General features: G+C 50.5%; 1 protein-coding gene across 1 annotated transcript; it reads right to left on the bottom strand.

The window, feature by feature from the left end:
- Positions 1 to 1731: 1731 nt before the first annotated feature.
- On the bottom strand, positions 1732 to 5378 carry LOC144949021 (coiled-coil domain-containing protein 127-like). Its single transcript, XM_078878806.1, has 2 exons — positions 5261 to 5378; positions 1732 to 2522 (listed from the first exon to the last, which is right to left on the bottom strand). The coding sequence occupies exons 1-2, from the start codon at positions 5376 to 5378 to the stop codon at positions 1732 to 1734; spliced, it is 909 nt and encodes a 302-aa protein (XP_078734932.1).
- Between the last annotated feature and the right edge of the window lie 12846 nt (positions 5379 to 18224).

Genomic DNA, 18224 nt, shown 5'->3' with positions numbered 1-18224 from the left:
TCGATTATTGTTAAATTTGAATCACAGTTCCTATGACCACTGTTACATTGTTTTTATAGCTTTACTTTGGTGATTTTGAAAACGTTTTGGTTTAGCCATGTTTGTTTGTTGTAGTACAAAGTTAGCCTGATAACTTTAATCTAAATTGTCCTATGGTTGTTATTGTTTGACTTGCATCCCACTGGGATTTTTGCACACAGCGTTGATATACGGTGTTTTTTCTGGAAGACTTTGCTGTTTTTTCCTGGATTTTTTTGTTGCGTGTAGTCACTTTAAGATGTTTTCTTGTTCATGTTTTTGTTTGTTGCGGTTGCACCCGAGTCAAGAGCCGCATGGCTCACAGAGATATACCTAATAAATGAAACAAAAAAAAAACTGAAAACTAAAGTGACAGGCTAGCGGAGTATTAAGTGACAGACTAGTGGAGTAAGATAGAGTTCGGAGCAAGAGTGCGTTGTGTAAAGAGTGAGGAGCATTCATGCGGGATGCTAAGTAAAAAAGTGATACAGGAGAAAATCTGACAGTGTCCGTGTGAATACACCACTACACATGTGCAATGAGCGACTTTCACAATACCTCTACTGGCTACACGCACAGCCGATAACTCAGCGGGGTCCCCTCGCCTTCACTCGTCTCCGCCGCTGACTGGCGGCGTGACGATAACGGCGATGGAACCTACGCAGGAGATCTTCCACGTGGCCAGACGACGAGAGAGATGTCAGTGAACAGCGACACACCAGGGCCCAGGATCCACACGAGCCCCGAGCTCCAGGTCCGCTCCCCCAGGCACGGCTAAGCTCCGCCACCGGCCACGCCCTCTCGTGGAACATTCGAGCAGGTTCCCGGAGCATCTCGGCTAACCCTTCCTGTTACCTTTACCCCAAGTACGCCTCCTTCCCTGATTGGCTGTTACCTCTGTGGCTGTAACCGGGAAACCCTTCCCAGGCCAGCAGGTATCACTTTGTCATGTCAGCAGGTCATTACACACGTATGAGAGATGGAGAGAGATACAGTGTAGGAAGGCTGTGCGAGTGGAGAGAGATTGTGTGTGCCAGAGTGTTGATTTGATATATGGCTATAAGGAGGTGATATCATAGGCTATACGGGGTATCTTGCACTGTGGTTCTGCATGTGTGGTGTCTCATTTAATGTTTTATGACTATATAAAAAAATTATACAGTAATTCGTATTTCTCATGTGAAAAAGGTGTTCAAGAGTGGAACACTTTGGGGCTGGAGCATAGCTCAGCTTATAACAAAGGAGTGAGTCAATGGGAAAACGACGATCGTTTAACGAGTGTTTGCTTACTGAGAATTTTTCGCAGAATGTATCTCTCTCATTAAGCGAGGCACACCTGTACATTGTTATTCGTGTGTGCGTGGGGGGGGGGAGATTTGCCTCTAACACTCGGCACATATGAGTTCCCTGAAGTGATTTCGCACCATTTCCACCCCTGCTTACACCACCTTTGCTAAGTTGGAGGTTGCTCATTTCATTTCCTGCTCTTGTTCAAGACCCTCCCTTTTTTCTTCTGCCTTTGACTGGCTGCCTATCTCTGTTCATATGCAGTTTGTCCTATCTTTATGTACATTGTAGTATATTAATAAATTATATTAATGAACCTTACAACCCATTCTCCATACCAGCCCTAATCTTTTTCAAACCCCACATATAACCACGGAAGCCACAACGATTGCCGGCATGGCATCACTGCCATCCACACCGCACTTCTCATTTCGACAGAGGCTTGAGCGGATCCTCCGTGTGCAGACGCTGCTCTGCTCGCTGGTACTTGTGCAGCTGCAGTAGCGTCTGCCAGTGCTGCATGTACACCCACATGAGCTTTCCATTGCGCTGTCCTGTGTGTGAGCAGTGTTCGTCGTTGGCAAAAATGTCAAGGAGCCCGTCGCGCACCGCCATGCGTTTCAGAAATGGCTCTGAGCCCGCGTGCTGCAGTATGTTGCGCTCCAGATCGAACCTGCTGTGCTGCGACACCTGCGGATCGCAGAAGATGGCCTGACGCTGCTCAAGGCTGTTTTCCAGCACCCGAAGTGACGACCGCACCCCGCCCAGCGCTTCCTCCTCCTGGGTCAGCACGGCATCGTGCAACGGTCCCACACTACGCAGTGACTCCAGCTTGCTTCGCTCGACCAGCAGCTCTGCACGCTGAGACTCCACTGCGCGCTGATTACCCTGAAGCTCTTCGCGCTGTGACTTCATCGTGTGCAACGCAGATTGCAGTTCCTTATTCTCCGACTCCATTTTTAACTTCTTCTGCTGCAGCTCCTTGTACTGAAACTCCATTTTGCTCATTTTACCTTTCAGCTCCTTGCGCTGTGATTCCAGTAAGTGGTGCTTATTCTGTAGCTCCTTGGTAAGTGACTTCAGTGCATGCTGCTCGGCCTGCAGCTGCGACTTCTTGACGTCGAGATCACGTTGCTGTTGCTTCCTCTCTGCGTCAAGGGCATCGCGGTAGCCACTTGCGTGCTGCTTGATCATCTCCTCGCGGTACCGGATCCAGCCTGGTGTGAGCACCGATGCACAGTCACACGGGCGGTGTCATTCACAGAACACGAACTATCACATTTCCCAAATGCCGTCTTGATGTAAAACAAAATTCCACGTGCAAAGGTTTGTTGAACTCTCAATGAAGCTTAGTGAGAAGGTTAAGGTCAAGAAGTGTGTGTACAAGTATGTCTCGATTTACAAGCATTCTTTCTATGAGAATTATCTAAAACGAGCAATTTGAATTGAGACCCATTTGTTCACAAAACGAGCAAAATGTTCACCTAGCGAGTGGAGATTGATCGATCAAATGCGTCCCTTGGTAGCAGAGGGCGTACGACGGTCCAAGCTCTTGGTTTACCAGCTGTGCTGTGCCCGCGTGTTTCTTCGTCTGGGGGAGCGGGCCTCATGGTGGCGATGTAATAAGTGGGTGCGGGGTCGTGGGGGTTGGGGGGGGGGCGCTAATTGCAGACGCTGAGGACAGGAGTCGCACTTCATCTCGCATACCTGCATCGTAGCTATGAACCCCAGCAACCCTGGTTCGATACGCAGCCACGGCTAACATCAGTCGCGAGTGATATTTTAACCGGCGGTCCTACATGGCCCCTGTTGCTCCCTCCACCCACTAATATTATCTACCCTTCAAACTACATCAATGCCAGGCACCTGCAAGCACTGTGGTTCTTCATGTGTGGTGAGTGTTACAATTGATGTTTTATTACTTTATTTAAAAAGATTATAGCTTGTATTTCTCACGTAAAAAAGCTGTTAAAGAGTGGCACATTTTGGGGCTGAATGTAGCTCAGCTCTTAACATGGGAGGAGTCGATGGGGAAAACGATAGTCGCTCGTTAAAGCGAGATGACACGCCTGTATAGTTGACCAAGCCTCTGTGAGCCCTGACTTCTGTGGCCGGCCACGCTTAAAAATAAGCGGTTACAGCCGGGCAAAGGGGGATCGCAGGTGGCGATTTTGAGCGATTGCTACTGTGAGTGGATTTCAGTGCCTTCCCTTACATATAGGTAATGGAGCCTTCCCATTCAGCTAGCCTTCTGTCCAGCTTCCATACATTTGATGAAAGATCATTCAGAGACAAACTGACCGGCTGTCTGTCCACTTCAATAGCCCTGGAAAGACGTGATCTAAAGCTTGGCCCATTACGGATACAGTTGATGGTCTTTTGCACTCATTGTACGGTTTGGTGTATACGCAGACTTGTCTCTCATTGGGTGCAGTTGAGGATGAAAGGGTGTTTAATTCAGGACAGGTGCCAGCTCAGAGCTCTGGCATCTGAGCCACTCGGCCATGTCTCCCAAACCTCATTTTGAAGGGGATAGTTGTCTCCATGGTCTGTCACAGGCACAAATGTTTTTTTATGATATAGTGATTATGAAAACCAATGTAAATAAATTAGAGGACATGATGAAGAACGCTGCAAAGTATGGCTCAAGATAAATACATGCAACATTGCTGAACAATGTATAATATCCATGAGAGGTATAAACATGGAAAAAACATCACAGTATCTGGAGTAGATATGTTATATATGTAGTGTAGTAGAACGACACTACTGTGGCTCGGTATGGGGGTTTGTAGGTGGGTGTCACGGAGGTCGTGTCAGGCCGTGACACTCTGCCTGAACCCAACAGGACACGTGGCCGGATAAAGGGGGGCCAGGGGCCCCAGGGGGGTCAGGAGCCCCAGGGGGGTCATGTGGTTGTGGGCTCGGGCCTTCCCAAAGGATCGGGAAGGGGGGCATGGCCTGGGGCGGAGCCTGCCACGACAGAGTGGTTATAAGCGGGGTGTGGACGGATAGCTGGGCTGTTCTGCTGTGTCAAGTCTGGGATGAAGCCACCATCTACGATCCTCAGTCTCGGGCCCAGTAATGTAGTATCCCCGTGTGTTAGCTAAGTTAGGAACGGTGGTTACCACCCTATGCCGTTATCCTGTTAATGTTAAGAGTTACCCGTTGTGTTTAGATAATAGTGTTGCCTCCAAAATTCCAGTGTGCGCCTGAATTTAACCCACTACATATATGAAAAAGGACACTGTTAAATCAAATGGGAAAAAAACTTTAAACGTGTTCAAAGAAGCCACGAGAGGTCCATGCTTAAAAATAAACTGAATAATAGAAAGAGAAACACGCGAATTAGAGGACATACAAGTTGGAGACATTTTTACACGTAAGAGGCGTTCACGACTAATATCCATAACAAAGATTTGTTTTGTTCGGTTAGATTGCTTAAATATAAATGTGTCGGTAACCCGTCACTGCCCGACAGCCAATTAGCTGTGTCACGTAAACAAAACGTGCCAATTAGTTACTACTTCTGCACACCCGGTGTGTTGGAGAGTAAACCCCACAGCATTTACAATTTTAGTACTGTCACGTTTCGGCGGGCGATTAGGTGATTAGAGACATGTTGACTGTTAATAAAAGTAAGTGGGATAAGTGGGATTGGGTAATACACATTGCGAGAAGGGATGATGACTGGTGGTTGATACTAATAATGGAGTGGCAGTCAAAGGGCGGAAGATGCCTGAGAAAATGACCACCGCAAGGATGGATAAAAATAAGTCAGGTTATATGCAGGAGTTTTATGGATTATTGCAGCACAAGACCGTGAGAGATGATGACAGCAGTAGATAGATCGCAACTGATGATGATAACTGTAATCACCCAATGCAAATGCGGGCTACACAGATAATAGAGGTTGTGTGTGTGTATGGTGAAGCATGGTGCTGGTGTAACTGACGGTATACGGCCAGGCCCAGGAATGGCAAGGACGTGAGCAGCACGTAGTTCCAGCGGCTGCCTCCGTTGCCGCCTTGATCCGGGCGAACATTTCCATGCCGTGCGTTGAGGTTGTTCATTACGGGTTCTTACAACGGAGGAGATATAGGATGAATCTGATTATCACATTGGGGGGAGGGTGGTACATCGTGGCTCTGACACAAAAAAAACAGTGCTCATGTGACGGGTGTGCGTATGTGTACGCGATGAATTGTGTGAGATCGCGGAGGGATTTGCGTAATAAAAAGTCAGAAATGTATTACCCGAGTAAAGCCCATTGAGCTATACAGCTTTGTTTCAACGGCCACGTGGTTGGCAGACCATAGCAGCAGCAAAAAGCATTCCCAATTACCAATTACACGTGCGTTAAACAAAAATTACAATGATCTTTAACACAACACACACTTACACTTGAAATGTTGTGATCTCTATAGGGTATTTTAACAGGCGTAACAGAGATGGCAAAACCTGAATTCATGAAGCATTACAAAAGCATGGTGAGAGGCGATCGTCATTGCTGTAATTAAACTGGGCAAACCTGACCGATGACCCTGAAGGTATGGGCCGATATGACTCCTGTGCACGACCTACGAACTCCTGGAACTTTCATCCTCCGGAGAATCAGCCCTCTTGTCGAGTCTATTTTTACGTATTTGTTACTACATACAGTCCTCGACTTGCAAACACCTGCATTTACGAAGCATCAGTATTTTCTTTTACATTGACTTAAAACGCGAACTTGCACTTAAAAACTAAACCATGGAACTATTTTCTTCAGTGGAGCGATCCTACGTGAGATGTAATGACTCAGCCTCGTGCTGGGAGTGAGTGTGTATGCACGTGGTAGTGTAGCGGTTAGCGCACTGCGCTATGAACCCGGCGACCTGGGTTCGATTCCCGCTCACGGCCAACACCAATGACGATTCTCTGAACCGGTCATGGGCCTCCCCTAGGTCGACTCAGCCTCAAATGAGTACCTGGTGAGGTGTGTAAACATCGCCACTGGAGAGACAAAGGCGGTCGGGCGTGGTGCTGGCCACCTACCCCCTCGTGTACCGTTGCGACCTTCATAGGTGCTGGCTAACAGCACTTGCCCCTACAGTCTGTTAAGGCTATATGGAGGGTCTTTGTCTTTGTATGTAAAAGTGAGTAAATGAAAGGGGTGTGGTAGCATGGCAGTGCGATGTGAGAGAATGTACGCTCGCCCCATCGACAAGAGGTGAGGAATGGTGGTAGTTGTTGCTTATGCCCCCACCAAAGATGAACATCAGTGGAGGGATGCAGACAAGACCGATAAGACGCCTTCTATAAACTCTCGTCCCAGGTGCTTGCTAAAGTGGTCCCTCGGGATAGAGTCATCCTCTTGGGTGACTTTAATGCCCAAATGGGCAATTACGCAGACACCAGGGTTGGAGTGATGGAAAGGCACGGGCCGGATCAGCTCTATAATAACGTTAGGAGGCTGCAAGACTTCTGTGCAGCCCATGGGCTTGTAGTTACCAACACGTTCCATCATCGGCACATCCACACATCATGGATGCACGCCGGGTCCAAGCAAGAACATCTGCTGGACTGTATAGTGATGGAACAGCGGATGACCTACCGTGGAGCTGATCTGCCCACTGACCATCGGCATGTCATTTGTAAGATGCGCCTGCTATTCATCCAGTCGGGTGGTATGTGTGCATCTAGGACCCCATTCAAACCCACAGAAGCCTGGGTTCAGCTAGCTGAGGATAGTTGCAATCAGGAATTTCAACATCGCTTGCAGCTGGGGATAACATTACCCCCCCCCCCAGCTCCTCAAGCTCAGGGGAATTGGGTGAGGTTCAGAACTGTGGCTCATGCAGCTGCAATGACTGCATGGGGTATGCAGTCCAAACATACTCAGAGACCCTGGCTGAAAGAGGTGTTCCAGCTGAGATAAAACGACAGGCCCACTCTCATCATCTGCAAAATCCAAAATCGGAGAATAAGGAGGCTTCCTACAGCCTTCGCCCAGAGGTTCGGAGAGGTAGCGGCATTCAAAGTCCAGTATATCCTGATGGAAGCGCTCGCCTTCCTCTTCCGTGTAAGCTCCCATGGTCTCCTTGAATTTATCAAGATGAGCATCAAGGATATGGACTTTGAGGGACATCCTACAGCCCATTGTGCGGTAGTTCTTCACCAAAGTCTCAACCAGCTCCACATAGTTTTCGACCTTGTGATTGCCCAGGAATCAACGAACCACTGCGACGAAGCTGTCCCAAGCCACTTTCTCCTTACTATTGTAGTGCTATTGTTAGGCGGTATGGATATTCAACATTGACCCTTACCTGCAGTAGTGGACATGTGTCAACAGGGGGTGGAAGACAGGCTAGGTGGGATGAGTCGGGCCATTGGACCAACGGGGACCCCAGACCCCAAGAGGGGGGGATGCCATCATATTCCAGGGGCTCCTAGAGAGTTCCAGAAGGAAGGTGTGGCTCGAGGCGGAGAGACTCAGGAACGAGTATAAAAGCCAAACCCCATAACGGGTCTGGCAGTCCTCGTCCACCTGAAGACCTGAAGACCTGAAGAGCCACTCTGAAGACCTGAAGAGAAGAGCCCAATGGGCAGAACCCGAACCACTGGCTAGGGTCGGGTTCAGAGCATAACCAGTCTAGGGTTTGCGCTATAACCAGAGTGAGGGCACATTAGTCTGGAGGGCCTACCTCCTTAGAGTACCGGGTGTAAGGGGCCGTTACCCCTTTGTGTAATATACCTGTAGTTTTGCAATAAACATGTTGCCTCTAAGAATCATCTCTCCCTCATCTTGGACCCACTACATTTGGCGTCAGATGTGGCCATGGAAACAAGACGGAAAAAACGTACCAGGAGCCCGGATGAAGATGAAACGACTGCCACGGGGTCGGCAACCACAGCGGAGGGCAGCGAGGTGCTGCCGGCCGAGCCGCAGTCCGCCCGGCCACCCGCCGGCTCGTCACCATCGGGCAGTACGCTGCGATAGGCGCACTCCCGCTTCGCAGAGCTGCTACACGCAGCAGCCTCCATCCTCGGGCAAATCCACCGCGGGGAGCCTACGGTAGGGGAGGGGGATGCGGCACAATGGACAACGGACGTCCCCGCCACAGACTTTATGATTCCCGCCTAGAATTTTGAATTTCCCACCACGCCTGGGAGAGCTTCCGCCAGAAGCCAGGTGCATCCTGGGACGCACGCAACTTCCAGTGTCAGCAAGGACCAATCAGAGAGCGCGGCGTCATCACCGGCGCGACGGGCTCAAGGGGCCGCCATCTTGGCCGTTGTCAATGACGCTGTTCCAGCCAAGGACAAAGAAGTGTGAAGGCCCGGGGGACGTGTGCCGTCCAACCACCAACGCCTGCCCGTCCTGAAGGAGTTCTCCACTGCGAGATGGCTGGGTGGTCGGGAGCGGAGGCACTCCGAGCACTCCCGGCCGCACTGGACCACGATGCCCTCGCCGCCCCCATTACGATCCCGTAGGCGTACCGGTCCATGCTGCAGCAGATACTTCAACACATGGCAGTGATTTATGGACCACCATCGGACTCTCGACACCGCTTTGCTGCTCGGAGGAAGAGTGAATCCGAGACTCCCCTAGCCTTCCGTAGTGCGCTGCTGGCCCTTGCCAAGACAGCGTTTCCCCGCATGGACCTCGAGGGAATTGATGCGCTCGTGTTGGAGAAATTGCTGAGCCTGGCTCGAGAGATGCGTGTTGTCATACACGTTGTGGATGATGAAGACTTCTGCTCCTTGTGTGCCGCAAGATGCATTCAGGCACATCTGCTTCTCCAGAAGGAAACTAGTCTCGTGGCCTGCGCCGCACCGGCCGATGCCTGCAGCTCCGAGGAGGAGTCACAGCACAACCAAGCCTTCGCGTCGACTCCGGCAAGGGGTTGGAGAGCAGACGATCGCCGACATCAGCGGGACATCTAACAGCGGGGACGGATGTCTCCGCACTCGGACACACCGACCATCAAATGCTACAACTGCGGTCTACAGGGACACGTGCCGTGGGGCTGCCGAGCACCTCGACGCCGCATCCCTGGACCACAATCCTCGGCTCCGCGCTCACCCTCGGCTCCACAACGATCTCAGGCGAGTCGCGGCACCACACGCTCTCGGCCCCCCCTCTCACCTCGCACACTCCATCATGCGTGGCATGTTCGCCATGCGTCGGATGGTGGGGGCCGGATAATTTTAAAATCGATTGGGCGCTCGGACCAGGTCAATGGTCCGAGTTGGCCCATAGATTTGTTGCCGTGGCTACAGGGTCCTCTGTTATTGTTGGTTCCAGAGGGGATCGCTTTCCGAATGCTGATTGACACAGGGGCATCTGCAACCATCATTTCAGATCTCATTTATAATATCTTGCCTGAGAAATGTCGTTCCTTGTGGCCTGTTGACGTTCCATGTTTCGCCGCTAATGGAGGGTCGTTGGGCATAGTTGGCCAGATCAATGCTCAGCTTTGTATTGGTGATGTGAAATTGATGGTTCCCATTCTATTCTCCTCGTCCCTCGCCGTTCCGTGTCTACTGAATACCGATTTCTTGGGCAAGATGCCTATTAAGATCTTGATTAACCAGGGTTGCATCGACCACCCCTCTGGCCGACGCATGACTTTCTTGCCTTCGCCCACCCAGTTGCGCACAGCCTGCGCTACCGTTCAAGCATTGGCGTCCCGAACGGTGCGCATTCCGCCGGGAGCACAGATGTTGGTTCCCCTTCGGCTTCGGAAACCTCTTGATTCGGGTGCGACAGCGGGGGGTGTTTTGTTGGGACCTTCGAACACTGCGGTCCAGGGTTTAAAGCTGGTCGGTACACAGACGCTCGTTTCCGGTGATAGGGAGCCCTTCATTCAGGTTTTGAATGTGGGGTTGGGAACAACCGTCATTCCTCAGGGCACTGTGCTCGCCCACGTGGCACCAGCGCTCCTGGGGGATTCGGTTGTGGGTCACAAAGGAGATGTGCCTCGGTCGCAACCTCAGTCCGACCTCGATGAACGGTGGATAGAATCGCTTTGCTCGGCTAGTGGCAACCTGTCTGATTCCCAGAGGGGCAAATTGTGTGCATTACTACGAGAATTTTCAGACGTCTTCAGTAAAGGTAAATTTGACATTTCATGTACTAAATTGCTAAGCCACCACATTGACACAGGGGACGCCGCTCCCATCCGGCAGAACCCATTCCGCTTAAGGCCGGTCGAGAAGGAGCATGTCAGGTTGGCCGTCAATGACATGCTAGCCGCAGACATTATCTCCCCATCCACCAGCCCATGGGGGACCCCAATTGTTCTCGTCAAGAAGCATGACGGTAGCTTAAGATTTTGCGTGGATTTTCGTAAACTTAACAAAATCTCAGTGGCTGACATGTACCCACTTCCTCGCATGGACGAGTCGCTAGATGCCTTGGCAGGTGCGCGCTATTTCACGATGCTGGACCTCTTGTCAGGGTTTCGGCAATTGCCCGTTGACGAGGCGTCGAAACCTAAGACAGCTTTCCGTACACCACAAGGCCTCTTTGAATTCAACCGGCTGCCCATGGGTCTTCACTCGGCTCCAGCGACGTTCCAGCGACTGATGGAACTGGTCCTCGCTGGGCTCCAGTGGGATTCATGCCTGATTTATTTAGATGATGTTATCATCATCTTCAGCCGTACATTCGATGAGCATCTGCACCATTTGAGGGCCGTTTGTGTTAAGATGCGGGCTGTGAACCTGAAATTCAAACCACAAAAATGCCATCTCCTGCGGGATTGCGTTCGATATCTTGGTCATATTGTTAGCCTGTTAGGCATTTCCACTGACCCTGAAAAAACAAGTTGCGTCCGCTCATGGCCGACCCCCACTTCGGTAGGGAATGTACGAAGTTTTATTGGGTTTGTGTCCTACTATCGGCGTTTCCTGGCAGAGTTTGCATCCATTGCAAAGCCCTTCCATGCACTGACGGCAAAAGGGGCGAAATTCCATTGGAGGGAAGTGGAAGAGGCCACATTTAACTCCCTTCGCGATGCCCTGGTAAATGCCCCTCCCTTGCATTACCCGAATTTTTCTGTGCTGTTTGTCCTCGACACGGACGCCAGCAACACCGGCATGGGAGGGGTGTTGTCCCAGGTTGTCGACGGTGTCGAACGTGTTGTTGCCTATGGCAGCAGAGTGTTGTCCCCCAACGGAACAACGCTATTGCATCACCCATCGCGAGCTGTTGGCCATAGATTTTTTTGTTCAGCAGTACAGGCCATATCTATACGGTAGACATTTCACTGTGCGTTCGGACCACGCGGCACTTCAATACGCATTACGGGTTGACCAGCCATCCGGTCAACTCTCTCGCTGGCTCGAGGTCCTTCAGGACTACACGTTCACAGTCACCTACCGTAAAGGTGTCCGACATGCTAACTTGTGGCGATTGCCGACTGGTGGAAAGTGCACGTGCTTTCTCGGTTCGGAGCGTTGTAGGCAACCAGATGACAGCTCGCCTCCACCTCTCGCCGCTGCAGCCGATGCAGGGATCAGCCACCCTGCGTTATCCAACACGTCTGTCGCGCAAGATGCGCTACTAGGCCTGTATCTGGCTGATTGGGGGTGTCTCCAGGTGAAAGATGCTTCCCTTCTTAAGTTGTGCCATCGCGCCGGAGAGTCGCATGGGGTTCGAGGTCGTGGGGGTCCCGCTTCTTTCGCCATGCGCGACGGCCTCTTGATGAAATGGGACGGCTGCTCGTGAAAATACAAATTGGTGGTGCCCACTACCCTGTGGGGCAAGGCTGTGTGGGCTGCTCACAAGCGCCTCCTGCATTTAGGAGTGCACAAAACACTTGCCATGCTCCAGCTGGACTTCTTTTGGCCAGGCATGGCAAGGGACATAGCCGGCTTACTCCAAAGCTGCACCCAGTACACCTGCCGAAAACCTCCCGCAAGGCTGTTCTGCCCACCATTACAATCCATTCGGGTGTCTCGCATCAATGAATTTGTCGCGCTGGACATCCTGGGGCAATTTCCTGTCACTCCTCGGGGTAACAAATACCTGCTGGTTGGAGTGGAATATTTCACTCGATGGCCTATGGCCTGGCCACTCCCCAACCAGTCCACAGCAGCCATCACCGAGGCTTTTCTCCAGGGCTATGTCCTAGACAAGGGTGCTCCTGAACGGCTGCTGACCGACCAAAAAAATAATTTAATCTACCATGCTGCGGGACGTGTGCAACCTGCTGGGCATGCAAAAAATCCATACCTCGCTGTATAACCCACAAACGGACGGTATGGTCGAGCGCCTGCACAGAATGCTCACTTCTATGCTGAGCCATCAAGTTGTGCAAGTCAAAACTCGATTGGGCCCTGCAGGTTCCCAGGGTCCTAGCCACATATAGGATAGCACCTCACGCGGCAACTGGCTACTCACCATTCTACTTAATATATGGCAGAGAGGTCAACCCTTCTGTGGAGGTTCAGCTGCACATCAAACCGCGCCCCCCTAAATCTAAAATCGCGGATCACATTTGATTTAATGTTCAGAAGTTGGTCGACATGCGGGAGGCTGCCAAACAGAACTCAAAGTCACAGCAGCTGGCCAACGAACGACTGCGGGGCCTCCGGTGCCTTTGGCGACATCGCCAAAACTGCTCAAACCCTGAAGGTTGACATCATCCGAGTTGGCCGGCCACAGTGTGTTAAGTTTCAGTACAGTAAACGGTGCTGGTACGTCCACCCGTCGCGTCTCAAACCTTTCGTTGCACCACACACTTCACCTACGAGCGTGATGTGTCCGACGAGCCCGGTCGTGTGTCCATGGTGCCTAACCCTCAGCCCAGCCGTGTCATTGCACCTTCAGATGCTGCAGGAGTGACGTCACTACGGCTGTCCAAGCCAACCGCTCCGGATCACCCAGCCGGAGAGCCCCCAGGTTGCCCCAGTCCCTGCAGACCTGCCACCGCAAACCTCCGCCGTTTCATACGGACCAGCAAAGTGGACTCGCTCGAAAACTAAACGTTTTTCGTGAACTTACCCACATTCTCACGAACACCGCACCGCACAATTACCCTTGCATCTGGCTGGTCATCTTGTTCGGTGGTTGTTCTCGCCTTTGTCATGCCGACAGTCGGCCGCGTTGTTGTTGATTGTGTTATGCGGGTGTGGGTGTGCGTGCGACAGTATGTACATGTGTATAGTGTAAAATTTGTACAAGTGGGCTAGGGTATTTATGTGGGACCACTCGTTTTGTTCCTGCTCTCGTTTTTATTGAGGCACATGTAATTTAATGTTTTCATGGGTATGTTGACAGCCGGGACGGCTGGATGCTACAAGGGGGGGGGGGATGATGTAGTGCCATTGTTAGGCGGTATGGATATTCACCATTGACCCTTACCTGCAGTAGTGGACGTGTCAACAGGGGTGGAAGACAGGCTAGGTGGGATGAGTCGGGCCATTGGGCCAACGGGGACCCCAGACCCCAAGAGAGGGCTGGGGGGATGCCGTCATATTCCAGGGGCCCCTAGAGAGTTCCAGAAGGAAGGTGTGGCTAGGGGCAGAGAGACTCAGAAGCGTGTATGAAAGCCGGACCCCTGAATGGGTCCGGCAGTCCTCGTCCACCTGAAGACCTGAAGAGGCACTCTGAAGACCTGAAGAGAAGAGCCCAATGGGCAGAACCCGAACCCCTGGCTAGGGTCGGGTTCAGAGCATAACCTGTGTAGGGTTAGCGTGATAACCAGAGTGAGGGCACATTAGTCCCGAGGGGCTACCTCCTTAGAGTCGTTACCCCTTTGTTTTATGTACCTGTAGTTTTACAATAAACGTGTTGCCTCCAAGAACCATCTCTCCCCCGTCTTGGACCCACTAGACTAGTGAGCTTCTTGGGGAATTCATTGCACTCCAGGATCTTATTTATCTGTGGTCCGACAAAGACACCGGCTTTGATCTTTGCCTCAGACAGCTTAGAGAAGAAGTCTTGAAGGTACTTGAAGGCTGCCGACTCCTTATATACAGCTCTGACAAATTGTTTCATAAGGCCCAATTTGATGTGCAGTGGTGGCATCAGCACCTTCCGGAGTTCCACCAGTGGCTCCCACTTGATGTTGTTCCTTCTTACAGAAAACATGGTCCGATGTGGCCAGTCCCGCCTGTGGTAGTGTGCCTTGGTGTCCCTGCAAACTTGGTAAAACCGACTTGAAGAACCATCAGGAATGCCACTATTTTAAAGTCTCCGATGATCTCCCAGCCATTCTCATCATACATCAAGGCCTCCGGAAAGGTATTGATGCTGTTGTAATCCTCTTTGAGGTGCACCGAGTGAGCCAGGGGAAGAGATGGGTACTTGTTACCATTATGGAGCAGCACGGCTTTGAGGCTCTTGGATGAGCTGTCAATGAAAGGCGCCACTCATTCTGGTTACAGGCGATTCCGATTGCCTCGAACAGACTGGTCACATTGTGGCAGAAGCAGAGCCCATCTTGACGGGTGAAGCAGCTGCAAAAAGGTTGGTGATGCTTCCTCAGATCTGCGACTTGCACACTTTCATCCAAAAAGTTCCACTGCTTGAGCTTAGATGTCAAAAGCTCTGCATTGGACTTGGTGAGACCAAGATCTCTGATCAAGTTGTTGAGGTCCTTTTGGTTGGGGTAGTATGAGTTTCTCTCCTCAGCTCCACCTCTAACATTGTCATCTGGATCTACAACTCTTCCTCGCTCTCTGACTTGCTGCTCTCTTCTAAAGATGGCTGCTATCTCTTCGGAGGAGTGGGTACGGAGAGCTCAAGGCAGTGTGGCACCAGGGCGATGGATGAAGGAAGGTCCGGATACGTTATAGCAGGTGCATTCTTACCAGTCCGACGTTTGGAAGGGTCCACCATGCAGAAGTAGCAGTTGCTTGAGTGGTCAATGGGTTCCCGACAAATTATTTGGATAGTGAACTTCATGGTTCTCTTTTCCCCTCTGTACCATCCTGCAAAAATACATTTATTTCACCCATGGCTAATGTGTAAGATATATGATTTTTTTTTAAATAACATTGAAAATTGTAAAATATTAAAGATTTGAAAACTTTAACAATATATTTTTTTTTTACAAATTTTATAACGTAAAATTCCGAGCAACAATTGTACATCTTATCTTCCAGAGTTTTTTTGCTTTGCTCATTGGTGAAATTAGGTGCCCAGGGTTTGTCTTGATCCCCGACAGGCATGCTGAAATATGCCTTGTAGGCCTCACACATCTTAGCAGATGCTTCCACAGGGTACGTTTTTTGCTCTTGGGTTGATAAATTGGCCGCAGACATAGCAAAATGCGTCTGCCGGATGCTTGCAGCCTCTTGATGCCATCTCAGAAAAATGCAGATATGTATCCACTTAGGCAGCTGGGTGAAAAATATATTTCTTAATAACCTTACATATATACACAGATGGGCTGCTACCCCTGCCACCCCCCCCCCCCCCCCAGCCACGATCTCCTCGGCCGCTGTGCAGTAATATGTACGGCCTATAGTGTGGTGGGGTGTCGAGGCCTAGTACCGTAAAGAGCCTCCGGCCTCGCCTAGATTGCCCATTCGGCTGAGGCTGGGTACTGGGGCCGTTACCCCCCACCCCCCCCCGCGCTACAATAATACTGTTTATCTACCGACCCTATAATAGTAATTGCACACATTGGGGTGGGGGGGGGGGAGTGAAGAGGACGTGAAACTTTGATGAATTTACCTCAGAGTCGCGTGTTAATGCGTGCGCATATTTTTAACGGGAATTAAAAATGGCGTCCACCCCGCAGCGAATGCGTCGCTACCCGTTACCAGGGGCAACCGCCGTGGAAAACCAAACGGACCAATCGTGTCTCGCAAATCCCTCACATTTCGTCCAATGAAACTGCGTATGGTCCGGCGACACACAGACAGACACACACACAGACAGACAGACAGATTTGCGATTTTATATATATAGATTTATATTACTGGAAAGTCCTAAAATGTTATAGAAGTTACTCCAAGTTTACTCAGCACTGAAGCTATCTGAAATGTTCTGGAAAATAGGTAAATTTCTAAATATCACTGTCCTGGTCTTAAAAGCAAAGTTTCTGTGGAAAAATAGCCATTTTCTGTACTTTTGAGGCATAAGCAATCAGGAATTAACACTTACTACCCAGGAAAAAAAATTGGAACACAGTGTAATTCATATTCTTTGTGTCTTTCGGTAAAGCCACGTAGATAGAAAAAATAATAAAAATGAAATTATCTGAACCCGTCCTGGGCCTCCAGAAGGTCAACTTAGCCTTAAATGAGTACCTGGTGGAGTGTGTAAACATCGTCACTGGGGAGTCAAAAGTGGCACGGCGCTGCCCATTCACAACCTCGTTTGCCGTGCCGGCCTTCATAGGTGCTGCTCGCTAACAGCGCTTGCCCCAACAGTTGGTACAGGATATATGGGGGGATTGTTGTAATTGGTGTGTTTTTTGTGTGTGTCTGCGTCTGTCTTTTGTGTGTGCAATTGTGGTGACGTATTGTGCCCCTTCCAACAAGCAAGCCAGTTTCAGGACTCAAGGTAAATGAGAATCAAACGGATTTTTTTCTATTCGTGTTACTTTATGTTATGCTTTTACGATACGGTACAAATAGTCCCCTATCAACACGAGTCTGTTTCGCACAAATCCATTATTTTACGCGATTTACAACGTAAGGACAGACCACCGATCAACAACGTGCTCGACTTAAATTTCAGTGGAATTATCCCCGAAGAGAATTATACGCCACGTTCCCGTGGTAGCAGCAGCAGGGAGCCACCACCCCACACAGTCTTTGTTCCGCCTCGTGCTAGCTCAGACGTGTTCGCGTTTGCATCTCCCATTTCCACACTGTACCTTTTGCATTTACTTTAAATATTCAAAATAGCGTATTCATAACGTGTGGTAAGGGTGAGAAGGGTGGTAGTAGTGGTGGTGGTGATACTTTTAGTGGGAGTGCAGGTTGGTGAGTGTTCGGATCGTTTTCCTTATTTATGTAGTGGGTGTTGATAGCGTTATACGCGGTCACCGCTAATTACCTGGTGTAACGCCAGCCATGCGTCAACAGGGGGCGACAGCGAGTACGGCCTGTACTAAGTAACACCGTTATGCCAGGGAACCCAAAGGGCGGATGGGAACCGGAGGTACACACCCCAGGCCCCCAGTGGGGGCTGGGGGATTACGCAATAGTTCAGGTCCCTCCAGAAGGTTCCAGAGAGTAGGCGTGGCTAGGGGCGGAGTGACCCTTGGAGCTGTATATAAGGCGGACCCCTGAACGGGTTTGCCAGTCGTCGTCAAGCCGAAGACCCGAAGAGCTCAGCCTAGAATAGGACTCTGGGAACCCCCAGACCCGCCGTCCTTCTAAGGGCCGGGACTGAGTGGGCCAGTGGTCGGGCCCTGGGAACCCCCGGACCCGACGTCCTTCTAAGGGCCGGGATCGAGCGGGCCAGTGGCAGGGACCCGAGGACCTTGGCTGGGTCAGGTCAGCTAGCCTCCCCTAGGTCCCCCTAGCTTGAGGGCTGATATATAGAGGAAGTGATCCCAGTGAGTAGGACATGCTAGCACGGAGGCTATACCTCCCCAGGGTATCGGGTGGAGGGGCCGATACCCCTTTGTGCTAGAGACCTCGTGTTATAGTTATTGTTATAAATAAATGTATTGCCTCCAGTGAAGATTGGGTCTCCATTCATTACCACTACATTTACATGAGTAAAATGTGTGAACATTCTTAAGTGTACTTATGTACAAAAAGTGTTAGAATTTTCTAAAAGTGTAAACATTACTATCGGTGAAATACACCCCTTCTGCACTACTTATCCCATTTCTATTTTTATATTTTCTCTCTCCACTCCACCATCACAGCTCGCATGCGCAGACTACATCATTCTTTACTTTAGGTTACCTTTATCATTGTGTATTTTCTTTTAACACGTTATTCATGCACATGAAGTA

This window comes from Lampetra fluviatilis, chromosome 52 (genome assembly GCF_964198595.1).
Source record: "Lampetra fluviatilis chromosome 52, kcLamFluv1.1, whole genome shotgun sequence".
Taxonomy (NCBI): Eukaryota; Metazoa; Chordata; class Hyperoartia; order Petromyzontiformes; family Petromyzontidae; genus Lampetra; species Lampetra fluviatilis.
The sequence above is the reverse complement of the archived record's forward strand: the minus strand, read 5'-3'. Positions and strand labels throughout refer to the sequence as shown.